The 19,317-nt window shown below is 42.3% G+C and overlaps 1 protein-coding gene across 4 annotated transcripts in view; it reads left to right on the forward strand.

The window, feature by feature from the left end:
* Window positions 1-19,317, forward strand: part of FRMD4A (FERM domain containing 4A) — a 283,511-nt gene that overhangs the window by 149,910 nt on the left and 114,284 nt on the right. For all 4 annotated transcript variants that reach the window (XM_088134838.1, XM_088134837.1, XM_088134836.1 and 1 more), the window contains exons 3-4: window positions 9,580-9,674; window positions 16,440-16,532. In XM_088134838.1, the coding sequence (XP_087990964.1) occupies window positions 9,580-9,674; window positions 16,440-16,532 (188 nt within the window). The remainder of the gene's footprint in view (window positions 1-9,579; window positions 9,675-16,439; window positions 16,533-19,317) is intronic.

Below are 19,317 nucleotides of genomic sequence, written 5' to 3' on the forward strand. Positions count from 1 at the left end.
CGCCGTTCAGTGCGAGCGCGCCTCGTTTCCCACCGGCTCCGAGTCCTCTCCGGAGGATGCTGTCTCCGGGGTCGACCACCCCCCGCGTCCTTTCTCGGTCACCGCCGCCACTGCCCCCTTCCGCGGTCGGTCGCCGGTCCTTTTCCCGTTCGCACGCGGGGGCTTGACTTCGGGCCGTGGTGGGGCTCCTTCCCGCTCCGTCGGGCACTGCGCCGCTTGGTGGCCTCTGCCTCCGCATCGGAAGCACAGATTCGGGGCTCTGGTCGCCTCTCGCCCCCCGGTGGACTGCCGCCGACCGCTCCGCCTCTCCTCGGAGGTCTTCTCCCTCGGCTGGTCCCTCGTCTGGTCCCATCGTCTTGTGCTCTGTTGGATCTGCCGCCACGCCGATTCCGCCGTTCCAGCCAGCCAGATCCAATCCTTCACTGTGGGCGGGTCGTCCCGCCCCAGTGCCCGTTCCAGGATCTCTGGGTTGAGTCCCCTCTTAAAATACTTCACCTTCAGGGACTCCGGCCAGTCCGTGAGCTTCTCGGCCAACCTCCGGAACTCCAGGGCATACTCCGATACCGATTTGCCCCGCTGTCTGAACTGTAGGATGTCGTCCTCCGCCCGCTTGGCGCTCAATGTGTCCTCGAATCTGTCCCGGAGCGCCTGCATGAATTCCGGGAAACTCCGTAGTTCCGCCGCGTTGGCATCGTACAGCCCGATCACCCAGCTGGCTGCTTGGCCATCTAGCAGCTCGGCCACGTAGGATACTCTGTCCTCGTCTCTAGCGAATAGGTGACCACCCCTCTGCATGAACCCCCTGACGTGCGTCAGAAAGTGCGGCAGCTGTTCAGGGTCCCCTGAGAACTTCCCAGTGATACCTCGAAGTCTCAGGGCGTCTGCCGCCCGTTGGTCCTCCGACCGGGGCGCCGTGGGTGGTGCTGGCGGGGGTGCCGGACCGCCCCCCCTGTCGCTCGCCCCCTCGTTCACCGCCGGTGGCCCCACTCTCTGTAGTAGGGTCTGGAGCATCGCCTCCATGGCGTCTAGGCGTCGCTCGACTCTCTCCTCTAGTCGGGCGAATTTCTCGCTCCACTCGCGGTTCCGGAACCCCGAACCCCGGGTCATCGTAACGCCTGAACCGTCTGGTCCTTGGTTCACGCCCACCGACCACCGCTCGGATGGAGGGCGCCCGGCCCTGGCCGCTGCCCCGTCGCTCCCGGGCGGCTCCGACCGCCCTTCCGCGAGCCTGGGTTCCTCGCGCTCCAGCTGACCCACGGATTCCTCGTCGCTGGTCATGCCTGTATTGAGAAAGAAAACGCTCCTCGGTGGTACCGGGTAGCGCTGACGGTCAGTCCTGGCTTTATGTGAGATTTGCCCCGTTCGACAGAGAAACTCTCGTGACACGTGTGGTTCACAAAGAAGGTTTACTCATGCGTAACGTAGTAGTCACAAGCAAAGCCAGGACTGGCTTGGTACAATTGCATCACTTGTTATATTCCCCCCTTCCCGCGCTTTTTCCCGCCTCGTGATCACGTTGCAGCTGTGGACTATTGGGCCCCCCAATGTCCCCCTTGATTGTTCATGATGGCAGGGTCGGTCAGAGTCCATTGTCCTTGATTGCCAGTCCCCCTCCGGCTGGGTTGGTCCCTCCCTGCTACGTGCAGACCCGCGGGTTCTGTGCTGCGTTGCGATCTTGTTTTGCTGCCCTGCGGCCCCGTTCCTTGCTTGCTCGCGCCGTTATCAGTTCATAGTTAAAAGCTTCCGCTGTGGTTTTCCTGTTTAGCTGGCCGCAGGTGGCTCGTTAATTAGCGGCGCTTTCGGTTCCTCTTTTCCCCGCTAGCTACCGCCGGTGGATTCCACGTGGTCTGGTTGCGAGCTTCCCTGCAGCCCCGTGCTTCCCTGAAGCCTCGTGCTGACCGAACCTGACAGAATGCACATAGTGCGGAGGATAACTAGGACAATTAATATGCCCTTTCTCATTCCCTTTGCCGATCAGTAAGATTACTTCAGTAAACTCTTAATATAGTTTATGCATGTGTCTCAACTAACTCTACAGCTGAGTTACCATTTGTAGATTAGCTAAAAACAACCCCAACATGAATCACATGAATGAAAACAAAGGGAAAGGGAGAGTTTGGGAACTGATCGACTCAGGTCCTTAGCAGGAGTGCGCAACTTACTTGGGTCACATTTGGAACTCTGAGAGCATATCATAAGCAATCGCACACAATGAATGCTGTGGGAATGCTTCCTCATTCCCATAGTGGTTGCCATAGGGGTACGGCCTCTCATATAATGCCCAGTTTTAAACTACTGATTACACTCCCTCCCAGCACTTTAAGATGCTTCCTGGCCACCTTCAGCTTATCTCTGACTTTCTCCTCAGTAGAAGTGCCCAATTCATCCCCTGTTTTTATTTTATAATGATATGTATGAGGTCCGTATGGCCCCAGAAGTGTTCTTGGAAATAAACGTGATGGTAATGGAGGCTGGTCCTTTGCTTTGCAACATGCCAGTTTCCCTTTAGCTTTTCATTAAAAGATTATTTTGAAAATATCAGGTGAAATAAGGATTCTGAAGAACGCCAAGGGCAGTGGACATGAGCATTATGCCAAGGGATCAGAAGAATAGCTGTCACCTTGATGTGAGGTTTTTATCCATCCCCTCAAATTTTGAGAACTATGCAATTATAAAACATCTATAGTGGTGTTGCAGGGATCAGTAACCTGCAGCCCCAGATCTCAGTGGCATTCACAGGAAGGGGCAAAAAAGTCAAGATGGCAGTTGTATCCAGATGACTGAAGCCCTGCCCCTTTTTAATGCCTGTCACATGTGCCCTTCTTTGAAGCCACTAGAAACTCTATGACCAAAATCAATCAAAATGTTGCAGAAATATAAAGTAGTCACCTTTGTAGCCATGTTGCATCTTTTTGCAAGGGTATAGTATTGCACAAAAACCAGCTCAAGGTGAACATTTTGGACAGATTTTTTTACAGTAAAAAGAAAAAAAGGAAAATAAGCCTTTTTGAGTTTTTAAAAAAATCCACATTAATACATCTGATTTGGGTGGGAGGACAAAGGTGACCAAAATGTAGAGGGACAGCTGCCTACAAAGAAGAAAGAAGGGATTTTTAAAATTGCAAGTAACTAAATTACCTTCTGTAATCAGATGTTATTTGCACAAGTGCTGTTTCTCAAGTCGGTATATATTATTCAGGTAAGAAAGAGAAATAAAGAGCTATAAACTGGCATCCTGCAGAACGAAAGAGGTAAAAAGAAAGCCCAGATGCACTGTGGGTACATCCAGCACAAATGGGAGCAACAAAATACAGGAATGGCTAGAAATGCAAGTAGTTCCCAGTTGGGACATTCCTGCATGAAGGATCAGGGTGAATTAGTGTTGAGCAAGTGCAGTGGGATTTGGGATCCAGCTGCAGTGACAGTTATTTCTCTCCATCCCATTCAGTCTGAAAGAGAAAGAGATTGCAGGCTTCGATCCACTGCAGATAGGCTCAGCGTCTAGATACCTGCTTTACATCTGAAAAGTTCCAGGTTCCCAACACCTTCAGTGGAAAGAGAGCTTGATTGCAGGATGTGTGGGAAGACCCACGGAAGAAAGCCTCATCCGTTAGCTAGGCAGGTAGTCTAACAGGGGTGTCCACCGCGTATAGTCAAAAATGTCAAAAAGGTGGCCTGTTTTTTATGTCGGCCTGTTTTTTTATGTGTGGAGCAGATATGAAAGCAGATGGAGCTTTGATCACACCATGGTGGCCAACAGGTTGAGTTTTTTTCCCATACCCTGCAGTCACACCTCTAGTCCAAGCTGTTCTAAGATAACTTCCTATTACTTGAGAACCCCTTTGCTTCCCTTTGGAGGTGAGAACTGGAAAAGCAACTGGGCAAGCATATACTCTTTTAGTTTTCAATGTTTTGCATGAGTCAGGCATGGCTGGAAGTACATTCATGTGAGTTTGTTCATGATGCTCCCCTCCTGCAGGTTTGCCGAGTGGAGAAATCAGGGACAGCTTGAGTGCAACAGGTCCCTTCCTTCTCCCAAGGTGTGTCGGGAACTCCGTGATTGTCCAGTGAAGGTGAAGCTCCCCTGGGGAGAGAGCAGATTGTCATGTTGGTGTCCTTTGGAAGCAGAGCTGGAGAGGATAACATGGGGAAAGGGATGGTGAGACTTGGATGAGTAAGAAATGTTGCTCCTAGCAGGTATTGTTCCTCTCTCGGAGCTCTCTATCTTCCAGGGAAGAAAGTGAGGACCTCTTTGTTGTTCATGCTTCCTCACCCATCTTTAGAAGTAATGATGCAGTATGTTTTATTTATTAGAAACAGAGCAAATCTATAGGACCAAAAGGGAGGACATGTAGTTGCAAACTAAAAAAGTCTCTGAATGGTGCTGCTAATTAGGTTAATGGGCCATTTGAGCATCTTTCATGAAAGGAGAGGATAATTTTCTCATCTTCAGCTTTCAGTATATCAAAGATGTAAGTATAACCTTACTATTTTAGACTTTCTCTCCACAAGGATCAGCTTGGGGGTTTTGTTTTTGTTTTTGGTAATCCAGGTATGTTTGAGCTTCTACTGATGGCTTCCAGAAGTATTAGAATTACAGTTCTTACCGTCTTTTGTTAACATGGTGCTGGAATATCAACACATCTAGAAGATCTATGATGGAGGCAACTGTCCTCCTAAATATGGTTAAGCTTGCATTCAAGAAATACCAGTAGTATTGAAACCAATGTTCCATGTGACATTCATTTACCACGTAGTCTTCTTCATCTTGGCCTTGGCTGCAACCATCTTTCCACTGACAATTAGCACTTGTAAAATTTTTCTTTCAAATATTCATTGTGTCTTTTATGTTTTGTCTGTTAGATGACAGCATATTAGTGGGAACTTGTTTTCTTTTTGAATGTTTTCTTTTAGCACACTAGAACTTACAATGCATCAGAACAGACTGGTAAACAGCAACCTGCTGGGTTGTTTGTATGGCAAACAAGATTGGCAGTAAACATGTTAGCTAACATTTAAAATTCCTAGCAAATTAGGTGCAGAACAAATATAATCCAGTCAATAACAGATTATCCGAGTCAGTAACGTTATCTGAATTACCCAAATTAAAGTATATAGTGCTATTCTGGCTAACTAAGTCCATTTTATATATTAGCCTGATAAATTTTTATACAGTACATCATAAATTTGATTTGATTAGATTAGAAAAGATCAGAAAAAACTTATTTTTCTTTTAGACCACCAATGTCATATATTTGTGATCAAGTAAGCAATTTTGAGGGATAGTAACTTTGTGGGCAGGGATCAGGACAAAATTTAACAGCATCCAGTGATCTTTGGAATGTCTAACAACTTTATTTGTATTCCTGACTAGATTGCCCTATTTACTTGCAACTAACAGATTGTGAAAATGGAAATCGTCTTCACTCAGTATACATCTGGAAGATTTGTAGTGAAAGGAAAGATCCCATGTTATACAGAAATCAGCATCAGCTCTATAAAAAATTAGTGGGAAAAAGCCAAGTATTGTGCTGTGGTCCAGCTGGAAGTGGTGTGGGGACATTGTTATTCTGTCTTGTTCCTGCCAGCCCAACAATGTATATCAAATCCTACCTTACTAAGAGTAGTCCTATCTGTCAAGGATAAGAAATTTAGGAAAGTTGCACAGAGCACAATGTTATTGTTAAGACAATGAATCACTTTTTCCTGCTTTATCATTAGAACTCTGATCCAGAGTATGTTCCTCCTTGTGAGGAAAAGTCAAGGATATCTAATGAGGAGATAGAGGAATGCTGAGGTCCTGTTTGGATCTTCTGCCATCTTTGACCTAAGCATCTAGAAGTGATTATGTGATCTGTAATGAAAAATGAAACCATTTAGTGCCCTCCAGTTCTTCAATTCTGGGTCCATTCTAAATAGGCCACCTTCAGGGGGGCTGTTGGAATCCTGAGACTCTTCCTGACACCCACACATTCAGAGACCAAAAATGTACTCATCTCTCCTCTGAAGTCTCATTCAGCTTTGGGTCGGTCCAGCTAAGAAGATGGCAGGCCATGATAGACTCATTCCATTTTTGTATTCCACCATCATCTCTGATCAAACTCATTATACAAATGTTGTTGAGCTCCACAATAAAGAAAGAAATAAGAAACATGGCTTGGACAGGATATATTTGGTTGTAAACTCATATAATCACTGTATTCCTTTGTTCGCAATTCTTGTCCTGCCTTTCTGCAAACAAAGGCCCACAGTGCTGCTCACAAAACTCTTCAAGGCATGTATTAAAGTAGACCCAATTAAAAGCTGGGAAAAAAATGTTCTTGCCTTTGAAATTTATGGGATAAGAGGTATTTGGCGGATACCACTTAAAAAGCAGTCAGATTATTCCAGACAAACCTTTTCTTTGGCAAGATGGCTCCAATCACCCTGAAAATGGTAAGATTATAAAACTACTGATTCTGTAAGAGGAACAGTGCCATGGTGATGTTAAGGCAGTCTTGTTGTTCCAGCAAAATAATTTTCTAAAAAAACAAATCAGCCCCATGGAGAAGCGCTAAAAGTTTTAAACCAGGAGCCCAATAACTTTAAATGTTTGCAAACAAAGCTTAGAGTGAAAAGCATGGCACATCAGAGGAGCAGGATTTAACTTTGTGATCTTAAATCCCCACAAGACACTTATTAGCTTGGCGTGCAGCCACCACTGGCTCTGCCTCATGTATTGTTCTCCAATCCCCTTTATCTCCCCAAGAAAGGGCTCTCCGTGCTTATCTGATGCAACATTTGATCTAGGAGCACAGATCCTTTATTACTGTACCACTTGGTCCTGCTGCATTATGAGCCAGGAAGGAAATATAGTTGTAACATGGGTGGATGTTGTTATAAAACTGCAGATGGTAAAAAAACAGGAAACAAAAGGTTTGCCCACAGTGGGGGGAATGGGGGAACCTGTTGTGCTGATACCTGTACTGTACCCCAAAGGGTGCCCTGTACATCTGTAGGAGACAGGATTAGACTCTCTAATTTCCACTGATTTAGCTTATAATGATCTCAGGAGACAGCACGTTTCTCCATACAACTACTACTCCTGTGTTGCCTAAAATGTTACAATATCTATAATTATTATAGTATAATATATAGAAGATTGAGTTTCATCTTGCCTGTACCATGAATTCTTCCTTAGTACCAAGATCCTGTTTTCTAATATGGGGATACAGGTAGTCCTCATTTAGTGATCACAATTGGGACCGGCAACTCAGTCATTAAGCAAAGCAATCACTAAGTGAAACCATAACTGTACTTATGATCTTACTTCAGCATTCCTTTGCTTTACAAACCTGCAAAGGTCATAAATGTGAGGATTGGTCATAACATTACTTTTTCATCACTGTCATAACTGCGAATGGTCACTAAATGAGGCAGTAGCTAAACATGGACTACCTGTAATCATCTAAGGTGATAGCATCTAACTGACCTTGAACACATTATGGAGTTGGATTTGGTTAGTATTTGGATGGGAGACCACTAGGAAATGTGGTGCATCTCTATAGGTTAGACTGGGACATCAAAAGGACATTCCAGAAGAAGGCAGTGGCAAACCACTTCCATCCTGTTGTCAAGCTCAACTCAAGGGAGACCTTATTTTTACAGGATTATTGCAGTTGGTGGCTAGAAGCTAACTGGATTCCTTTGTGTGTTTAGTTGAAAATACGTCCCTCTGATTTAATGTGATCAGTGGGTAAGTATATACAAGACTTCAACAGACAACATTGAGCTACAAATCAGGAAGTTCTTCAGATAATTTGCCCAGTGGCCTAACCACACTTTTCTTCTTCCTAACATAACTCATACAGCACAATATTTGTCCAAGATATACATACAGAAAAGGTATAAGGGGGTACTCAAATATTTTCAAAATTACTTACTCATTGTGGATGTTCTAGGGAATGGTTCATTGCAGACCTACTCTCAGTAACTATACACATTTTTGTATTGCAGTTTACTTATGCACTGGGGAGCTACGGTAAGCAAGCTGGTAGTTTTGGACTACAAATCCCACAATCCCTTGCCATTGTCATATACGTAGGTGTAGCTCACTGAAACTGTCTTATCTAGAGAACATCAGCTGCTTATTCCTGTTGTAGAGGCAGACTAGTAATGGTAATGGCAATAACAGTAGTGGGTTGTCTGGCTCTAAGAAAAGCAGAATTCTATACAGAACCTGGATCCATTCCTTGTGAGTAAAGTTTTGGTAAAGTGAACACAGTCTGTAAGTGGGCTTTTCTGTCTCCAGTTTCTCTAACTCCCTGCCTTGTGTGAGAATTGTAGTTCAACACCTCAGGAGGAATGCCTTGGGGCAAATTATCTCCATTATTTATTTATGTATTCAGTGTCTCCATCTAATAAGAACTAGATGAGATGAAGACCACAGTATTCAAGCAAATCACATTGGCAAGTGAAGGCTGTATTTTTCCAAAAATTCTGCATCCATAGAACTTCTTCTCTCCAGCTGTTTTCCCTGGAATGCTTGGTTCTCTGCATTCCCTGGAATACTTGGATTTCTCCAAGGGAACAGCAATCAACCGAAACAGATATTTTGCTTCTCATGAAGGCCACATGAGGCTTCAAAGAAGCACTTAGTTTGACAAAGCTTTCATCACAGGGCCCCTTTGAAGTGAAGCCCTGAACTGAAGCTGCACCCTCTCCTTATTTGTGATTCAACCCTTAAAATAGGTTCCTGGGAATACAGAGGCCTCTTTCCATTGGAGTAAAGTTGGCCAACCAAATCAAGTCAACCCACTTCAGTCTTCAGTTCAAGGCATCAAGGTAGAGAGATGCCAAGGCAGGAAGATGGCCTGAACTGAGGTGATGTCTTCCAGAGCAGAGATGTTTTGCATGGAAGTCTTATCCACATCTTAAACTCACAGTCCAAAACTGAGTTAGTCCATAAACAAGTATTGTAACACATACTTTTTGCAAAACTGATCCCAGTATCATTTGGGATCACCATACATTTGTTCGTATCTGACTAGTCAACCCAGCCTGATATAAATTACTATGTAGGCAGATTAAAAGCTATTGGGGAAAAAAGCAATTATGACTTTTGAGATATGAAAGTGGTATGGTTTGGTAATGACCTTCTTAGCCTAATGTCATCAATTTACTAATACTGGTGAATATTTGTCATTGAGGAGTTTACTAATTTCTGTGGGAAAAGATTAGCTGGCTCTCAATCGTGCCTCTACACCCCATATCACATGTGCATGTGTGTGCACGTGCACAAGCTTAGAAACCAGTGTCATTCTTGATGGCTTATTTCAGTAAGGGCTTTAAGCACCAGGCATTGTGTGGTGCATGGCTCACCATTGCAATACATGAATGTATCTGGGGGCCTGGCTCAACCAGTCTGTGTCATCAGCTCTAGCCAATGTTGCAATCACTGTGCGCATGTCCTGTGAATAATCACCAAACTCTTTCAAAGGACACAAATCTCTCCTCCCCCCGCCCCACTTGAATCTCTTCCACTTTCCCATCATCGTGCTGTCTGTCTGAGCATGTTTTTTTGTCTTCTTTCTCTTCCAGCCCAAGCTTTTATCCAAGGAGCTGCTAGATCTAGTAGCGTCACATTTCAACCTGAAAGAGAAGGAATACTTTGGAATCGCCTTCACTGATGAGACGTAAGTGTCTTAAGTTCAAAATCCAAAATTTGGAAAAATTGAGGAAGGGTTTCCTTTCTGGAAACTGGAAAATTGCTCCATGGGGCAAAATTAAGTCCATCTCTGAAGAAGTCTGTGTAGATAGTGCTTCTACATTTTGAATTATTCTTGTAACCATGAAGCACAGTAGCATGATTAAGTATACTGAAATCTCGTGTGTGTATATACTTCACTGCAGCATACAGCTAAATGGGAAAAATGGGAAGGGCTCCATCAAAAGAAGAAATTTCTTCCTATTTCCATCTCTTTTTTAATATAATTGAATCTCTATTTCTTCTCTTTACAACATGGACTCTTCATGAGCAAAAGGTGTCTCTAGTTAGTCATTTATTGTGCAGTGAATAGAATAAAAAGAGCCAATAGATGCTAGAAAATAATCAATATTTAATTAGCATCTTCAAGACCCTTAACTGATTTTGTCCATGGCAAAATCTTGCTGATTCCCAAGGTCCAGTCTTACACAGTGGACGTTGATGCTCATGGGTAAGAACTGAGGCCTTGGCATTCTGAAATAAAATAATAAAATAGTTGTGTGTGTGTATGTGTGTTTGTGTGTATACATATGCACACACCTGCAAGTGCTAGCATTTTCGAAACATCAGGACTCCTAGAAATAATCAATTAAACAGTGGAGTTCATTCATCAATTAAGCCTCCCCTGTCACTTAGGATAATGATCTTAAATGTTCTTGGGAGCCATTTCTACATTCATTTGTCTGCCCTGCTGTCTTTAGGGGAGATCCTGTGACCTGTAGTGGATTTGGGGCAGTTGTACTCAAATTCACATGAGAGAGGACCCCAGGCCAATTAAAAGGGGAAGATTTATATCGTCTAAAGAGGAAACAACCAGGCAGATGGAACCTTATTGTTCTGGGCATGAATGCACCCCAGAGAACACATTCCTAAATATATTAGAGGATTATTAAAAACAATGCCCACACTTTCATGAAGTTTGTCTACTGCTGATTGATAAAATTTCTGGGTACACAGTATTTAAATGCTGCTTTAGAAAGCTAGAAAAATATTCCTTTTCACTCAGAGAAGACTTTAAATCTGAGTTACCTTTAAGTGCAGTTGATCTAGTCTTTTTATTATTATGGTTTTTTTTTTAAAAAAAACCCATACAGTGTAGATGGATTATTTGGAATGCTTTGATTTATTTTGCAGAAACAGTCTGCCTGGGGAACCTTTGGAAATGTCTTTGGGCTGGGAAGCAGGAAGACATGCAAAAGGCATCTATATATGTATATTCATTCATTCATTACAAGTTAAATAATGGATGTTAACTTGTCATGGCTTTTGTGAAATTAAAAGATTGGTGTGGCAGTAAATAGCATTTGACCTCTCTCAAATCTTCAACAATGACTGCCTCTAAGCCTCAGCAGCTAGTGAATTTGCATTGTGGGAGGTGAGCCGTGCTAGCCTATCGTAGCCCAAAATCAGAAGGAGTCTGGTAGCACCTTTTCTGATTAACACATTTTGTTAAAAGGCAGAAGCTTTCATGAGCTGCAGTTCCCTTCATCAGATGTTTGGAGTGTCCAGACTGATGTAGGATTTAAGCTGGGGTGGGGGGGGGAGGGAAAGAGGAAAGGGAAGACAGGTTGGTTGGGCAGATGCAGGTGACATGTGAGACAGATTGTACCTTATCAATTAACCATTGTAATGTCTTAAAAACCCACTGTGTTGGTTGAGACCTTCTGAAACTGCCTGAAACCTTTTAATGGATGGTAGTTCAGCAGCTTCTCACTCAATGTTGCTGATGGGAGCCTTGTTTTTTAACAAAATGGTCTCTTTGAGGTCTGTAACATAGTGTCCTAGGAAGATGAAATACTCCGATATCATGTTGTCCTTGTTTTGAGTCCTGATGTGAAAACATTTCCACTAACGTTCTGAGTCCTGCTAGTTTCCACTAAGGATTATTATAAACAGGATTCTGTAGACATTTGGGAAATTGTCCCTTGCTCTGACTACAAGAATACCCTTTTCTGTAGGTTGAACTACACTGGATTTCAGATCCCGTGTTCCAAAATAATATTAGCCCGGCCCAATTTAATATCTTGCTTTTTTTTTTTTTTTTTTTTTTGGAATTCTGACTTTTTGCCTATCAAGACGGAGGGAAGAAAGACCAGAAGGAGTTCTAACAAGTTACTTTTTGAACTTTTGTTTGGTCTGACACCTGTTCTAAGAATTCATGGACTCCTGTCCCAAAACATGAATTGTCCTCTCTTTCAAGATACGTGTTGCTTCTTCCCTAATTCTGACCCATTTTTTTAAGCTGATAAAGCTAAATCTCTTCCAACTGTCCTTTTACAAAATAATAATAATTATAGTTTAATAATAATAATAATAAATAATAATAAAGTAATAGAACATGAAGAAGCTAAAGTGCTCTGGGACTTTAGAATTCAAACAGACAAGCACCTGCCACATAACACCCCAGACATAACAATTGTTGATAAGAAAGACAAAAAAGTCTGGAAAGTGGACATTGCAATATCTGGAGACAGCAAAATAGAAGAGAAAGAACTGGAGAAAAATCACAAAATACAAAGACCTGCAAATAGAAATAGAATGACTGTGGCAGAAGAAAGCAACGATAGTATCAATAGTAATAGATGCCTTGGGTGCAATCCCAAAATATTTGGAGCACCACTTGAATACCATTGGCACTGACAAAATCACCATCAGTGAACTGCAAAAGGCAGCTTTACTCGGAACAGCTTATATCCTGTGACGAAACTTTTCACACCATCAGACAACCAAATCTGCCTTTCCCAGGTCCTTGGGAAGGACTTGATAGGTGGATAAAAATGCCAAATCCAGTCTAAACATCTGGATGACTGTGCAACCAATAATAATAGTAATAATAAATTATTTTTCAAAAGGTAGTCTGGCCCCAGAGTGGTTGTCACCCTGCTGATGGCTGCGTGAACTGGCATATCTGCCTTTGCTGCTTAGAAAAAGACATTGTAGAGACTGGCCATTTTTCTCCAGGGTTCCATATTAGGGTGCTACCACTGAGAAGGTCCTGCTTGGAGAGGTAGACCCACCAAGACCATTTCAGACTTAACAGAGTCATGTCAGCATCTTAAATGAAGCCTGTTAGTTCACTTTTACAATTGGTGATATCTGAGGTTAAATTTTCAAGATTTTAAATTGATTCTACTATCTATAGTTTTGTAGCCTGCTTCCTTTTACTTTCTTATCTTGGAGCAGTGTTTTGATTTTAGCAGAAGAGTGATATAAAAATTATGACTAAAAGGCAGAAGCTGTTAAATGAGCAGAAACACACATATTGATTCTGTTGTGCTAGTAATTAGAGAAGTAATAGTAATCTTGATGATTCAGGCATGCGACAGAATTTTGTAATCAAGAAAAATACTGTTTCTTTAAATCCTCCAGGTTCAGAAGGTCATCTTGTTTGGGCTCAGAAACTAACCAGGGTAGTACTTGGACAGGAGGCCACCGGGGAATCGTAGAGCTGTAAATCTGGGAAGTCATAAAAATATGCCAGAAGAAGGCAGTGGGAGACCACTTCTGTAGTGTTGCCAAGGAAACTACATTCATGAAGTCCCCAGGAGTCAACTGTGACTTGAAGGAGACTTAATTTACTTACCCATGTTAAAACATAATGTTGATTTTAAAATATCTAAACCCATGTCTACTCATTTGGTTTCAATCAACTTTCTCCAACTTGTCTGATAGCCCTTTTTCCAATAAACAAATTTTATTAAAAGGCATAAGTTTTCATGTAGTTCATGATCTACCCGAAAGCTGATGACTTTTAATAAAATTTGTTCATCAGAAAAGGTGCTACCAGACTCCTTCTGATTTTTGGCTACCACAGACAAAGATGGCTCTCCTTCCTACAACTTCCCCAACTTGGTGTCCTTCAGAATACCCAGAATTCCCAGCCAGGAATGGCCTCAGCTGCAACCTAGATGTTACTCCTCCAACGTATCAGGAGGGCACCAGAAGAGGAAACGTTGGTTTAGCTTTTGTTGATGGAAAATGGGAAGTTTGCTGCATACCACAGTCCTAAACCACATGAAGGTAATTCTTCAGCTCAGGAGGAAAATTTTGCAAGGGTAATTTAGTTAAAAATGATTTGAATGGAGGATTTCCATTCATCCACTCTACTAGCACAGGATATCAGACTAGCAAATCCATAGGAACAGCCTTTCTATTAGGGACTTAATAGCTCCTGTTGGTATTGGACAGTCGTTCCTTCATCCAGAGTGACCAAAATTAGATTGCCATGCAAGGCTCACTTTTGAAAGTTCTTTGACATTTAACAGTATTGACCATCACCTTTATCCTATTTGTATGGAGTGGAACAGAGAAATGGACATTGGTGTTAAATCCAGTTTGGCTAAATTCGAGCAGCGAGGAAATCAAGCTAATTCTTCAGGAATCATTCTCTCAGCCTGTGCATATTTGTCATGTTTATGTATTTATTTCTGTAAATATCTATACCCTGTTGATTTGCTGCAAGATCTCAGTCTTGGATGATTATATGGCATAGTGAGAACATGCTTAGTAGTTGTGTTTTGAAAAATGGATGCAAACCCATCTTAGACATTTTGTTTCAGCATCTACAACATGCTATCAGAGTTCTAGAGGTGCTTGTTGGCCAGAAGGATCGGATAACCATAGGTATAGAACAAATAATGGAATAAGTACTCACAGACAAAAGTGTCTCTGTACTGATGTCAAGAGTATCCTCGTTGTTAGGATCCAGGGTCAGCTAGATCTGCTCATCTTCCTAATTACCTGTTGATGCTTCAAGTAGAGTTAGGTCCCTACACTCCATGATAAGATTTTCAGCCAAGAAGAAAAACCATCTAGGAATACTATGCTATGTATCTCTGCAGTGCTGCTTTTCTGATGGCCTGTCTCACCTAGGAGCAAGCGACAATCCATACACACTTTAGCCTCAATTCCTCTCCATTTCTGACTCCAGGCAGCATGATGCTTATTCTGATGTTACTCCAAGAGAAAGATCTTAGGCACATACATTGCAAGAAACAGATGTTGGCTTCATTTCTTTAAAGGGATTTTGGCCACATACCTGAAACTGTAGAGATCTTATTAGGTTGGACAGATTCCTAATCTTGTAAAACATGGGCACATCCAGTCACATGCCAAGCAGTTGCCAAGGGTCCTCCCTGTCACAGTCACTATTGTGCTTCTTTGAAGACAGTGTTTTGCAACCAGTAGTGGCATAGTGTTGGTTCAACACAGAAATGATCTAAGTGGGATTATTGGAAAAGAACCTGACAGACAGCAGAGAAGTAGGAAGAACATCTCATGGAGAGCTTCCATAGTCCAAACTGGAGCAACCTCTGAGAAGTTGGAGCTCAGGAGCCAGAATCAAATAATGTTGCATACTATTTAGCTTGCTCTCATTATTTGTTCATATTTTTTGGTTTGGGCTTACAAAAAGATGCTCCCACATTAGTGAGCTTTGCTTTGGCTATAGTGATCCCCCCCACTTGGTATTTTAGATTTATAGGATAATTGTCAAGATTACTGTTGCCATTTTTTTAAGTTTTAAAATTTATCATAAATGGTAAACACCAAAGATCTGTAAACATATAACTGTCCTTTTCAGAAAAAAGTGGGAATTTTGTTTGCATTTATGGTGGGACCCAGTTTCTTTGATGGAGTGATTAGAGGGACTGAAGGTATCAAAAGCTGAGAACCCCTAATCTGAGCAATCAAACAACTCTTGACTACTTCCAACTTTTAAAAGAAAATGGGATAAAACAGTATCACTGAGTACAGCCCGTAGTAACTGCTGCTTATTTTGGGTGTGAGAGAGTGTGCAAGAGAGAAGCAGCTGTGTTTTCCAAAAGCTCTTGAAAGCCAGTTTGACAGACTTTATTTGCAAGGCTGTTCCAGACATACCGGGTGGCAAATAAAATGTCTGAGACATTGTTTGGCTATGTTTTAGCCTGCAGAGGAATCTTGCAGGCCTTGTATAAACTCCCAGCATTAACAGTGTTTAATGGAAAAACTGACAGACTTTCAATTATCAACTCACACAAAGGGTGGTCGGGACAGCAATGAAGGACCAAGGCTCTTATCTCTTCTCCTTGCCATTTTCTCATTGTTCATCTCCAGTTCTTGCTTTGACAGGTTGAACTTTCTAGGTTAAACATTGGAGCTTGAAATGATACCACAGCCACCCCCAACAGTGTATTTATTCCTCAAGTGCCATTCTATCTCATAAGTAGCTTTCTGTACTCTATGGTTGCATTGTTATGCTTCATCATTGCAGACCAGCCTTCCTCACCCTGATACCCTCCAGGTGTGTTGATCTTCAACTCCCATGATTCTGAACCAGCGTGGCAAACCTCCGTGTCTAAGAAGTGTGGGAGTAGGGGTCCAACGCATCTGGAAATGTTTAGGTTAGGGAAGCTGAATTGGATGAAGCTTCTGTTGGAGAGGCAGTGGACAGTAATGATTAAGGTGTTGGACTAAGTCTGAGGAGACCCCAGTTCAAGCCCTCACTCAAGCAGAAATCTCACAGGCTTTGGGTCAGTCACTTTCTCTCAATCTAACCTACCTCAGAAGGTTGTTGAGAAGGTAAAAGAATGGTGGGTGAGATAATCATGTATGCTACCTTAAGCTCCTATAGGAGAGCCAGAATAGAAATGAAATGAAATGAAATGAAATGTTTACTATTCCAGTCACCTTTTCTCTCTCTTTGTTGTTTAACCAGGGGCCATTTGAACTGGCTTCAGTTGGACCGCAGAGTGCTGGAGCATGATTTTCCCAAAAAATCTGGATTGGTTGTTTTGTACTTCTGCGTCCGGTGAGGATGAGTTTTGTCAAGTTATCATTCCAAATGAATGCAAATAAAATGTTTTTATTATTTCATATGTTGCGCTGAGGCCTAATTGAACATAAGATTTTGACTATAATCTAGGGTTCAGAAAGTCATCACAGAGGAATGTCCACAGGGGGAGTCAAAAAAGTCAAGATAACGGCCACAGACATGTGATTGAACTTCCATGCTTTTTTATGTGTGTCATGAAAGGGAGGGGGGCTTTGTGGCCACCATCTTGACTTTTTTGACCCCAACCCTGTTGATACTTTTGTTGTCACCATAGGAGATCCCTGGATTGGAAAGAGGAAAACAAGAGTTGTGCATTACATGGATAAGTCCCAAGTTTAATGGCTGGTGTGAAAGTGAGAATAGCCACAACCACAGAAATGAGCTCTGAGGCACAGTAAACAACATAAGAGGAAAAGAACCACAGTGTGCCAGGGTGTCCACATGGTGAGGGGATGCAAAAAATGCAACCCATGTAAAAAAGGGTTGGGCCTTTGATTGTGTCTTGACTGCATCTTTTTCACACACACACGGATACCCCTGGCAATGTGTCACAGTTTCAGTTTGTTTAGAGCTCCCTTAAGACCACCAGTTGGATTTAGACAAGCCTTCATTCATGTATTATGGGAAATAATGGATGCTGAATCGCCCTTGTTCCGTTTCTTTTATGCTTCAGCTTTCTGGGTAGATGCAAATGACTGAAATAAATTCACTTTAGCACCACATCTTCATGCTGCTGACCTTGGTTTTCTTAAAATGCAGCTGAAATTGTGGGATATAAGTGTTCAACAGACACACACATATGACTCTTGTAAGGAGTGAATAAGAAATGGCCAGTGCAGTGATTTCAAAACATGAAATGTACATTACAAATGTTCTTTGTGTGGTCCTTTTTTGTTTAGCAATTCAGTAGAAATGCAATTTATTAAAAAGAGAAATGTAGTCCTAGAATATAGGATGCACGAACAGCTGTCTGATGTTGCACAGATCAAGCAGGCTTCCATATTATATAGCTTTTCAGAAGTCCTATTTCAAACTTAAGAGTGGATCATATACAGAATTAATTTAATGATGATTCCTGATCTTCCAGGAATCCAGGGAAATGCAGCTTTTTAAGGAAGCTTGGAAACTCTAAGAGAATATTCATCCTCCATGCCAAACTACACTCCCTAGGATATTTTTAGGGAAACTTGGAAAAATCAACACGTTTGTCCACCTATCTGGCCAGGAAGTGCTGAGATGTGAATAACAGAAAAATAGGTGGACAGGTACCAATTAAATGCTGACAGTCAAATTATGTTTAATCATGTATCCAAGTGATCATTAGATACATGGGCCTTTATGAACGTAGGTAAGATTCATGCATTCATGCATTCTAAACCAAACAAGAATAATGCACTGAGAAAGAAATCGGACAGGAAGGAAATTTGGGAAGATAAAGCAGCGTTGTGTGCCGAAGTGACCTTTAGGGATGCATTTAAAAAGAGAAGGCGAAAGGATTAGTTTATCATAAAAAACCAAGACATCAGCGGTTCAGCTGAGAGACCTGAGAAAGACTGATAGGAAATAAGAAAATAAAAAGGGAATATTTGTCAAAATGTCAGTGCAGAAAGCTGGCAACAATCAGTGTTTACATCTTACTGACATTAAGATTAAAGTAGAAAGTCATGCTGAGTAATGGTTGCACCTCTTAAATAGCATATTGGTATTATTCTCCCCGTGCCTATTGTCATGGCCAAGGGGGTGTGGAGAGCAATCTGGGCCCCAGGCAAAGCTCTCAGATGGGATTCCCCCAGTGGTGTGAAGGTCAAGTGCCAAGACACCCCCCACCCCCAACTGTGGAACTGAGAGCAGGTGGAAGAAAGGAAGAAAGAAGGTCACATGGGAACTTCTTCTGTGCCATAGCATGGGAACCAAACCGCACAAGGGTTATCACCTCTCCAGGCACCCAAATATTCCTTCCCGTCTCCTGTTTGATGGTTAGATTTCTGCTATCTGCAACACCTAACTGAGAATTGTAGGGCAAGACAGTGTCAGCAGCTACAGCCATTCTTCTGTGGTGGCTCCTAAGGACCCCTGCGCTTGGACTAAGCATGTCTAGGCTGCCAAATTCCAGAGGGCCACTAGATTGGGCAGTAAAGAGTTTCAGAAAATGACCTCTGGATGGTCACATTTTTGAAGGTCAGATATAATAGTCCTGCTCCATACAGTCAAGCTCATTGAAAGTCTGCAGTGAGGACGTCTCTTCTAAGCTAGTAATCATGATCACATCTGGTGAAATAAATCCCTTGAATTGGAAGAATGCTTTTTAAAAAGCATATGGTCATCTAATAGGGGAATAGATTGTTACTCGAAAGGATGGTCCCTCTGGAAATTAGGTATTTAAGTTTCAATGGTGGGGGGGGGGGTCCTCAGGGGATTATTTTTTATTTATTTATGTATTTTATTTGTTTATATTTCAAATTTGCCATTGCCCATCTCACTGCAGAGTGACTTATTCAAAGTTAGTTAGCTGAACAGCATGATTAATTATTTACCATCCTAGTATCTCCAATTTTGGCCTTGCTGTATTTGAAAGCTCTTATCAAAGGCATTGAGATCTGATGGCTGAACCATATTTTCACAACTGGGAATGTGCTACAGACTTCACAGCCTTTCTCCCTTATCTTACGCCTTCTCCCCCATAACATCAGAAGAGGACCCCACAAACACATTTTCTTCCACAATGGTTTGCAAACCGACTGGAAAACCCATTCTTTCAAGC

The sequence above is a fragment of the Python bivittatus genome, unplaced genomic scaffold, assembly GCF_059951505.1.
Source record: "Python bivittatus isolate LINGU-HERP-01145 unplaced genomic scaffold, Pbiv_v1 ctg000120_np1212, whole genome shotgun sequence".
In the NCBI taxonomy this organism is placed as follows: domain Eukaryota; kingdom Metazoa; phylum Chordata; class Lepidosauria; order Squamata; family Pythonidae; genus Python; species Python bivittatus.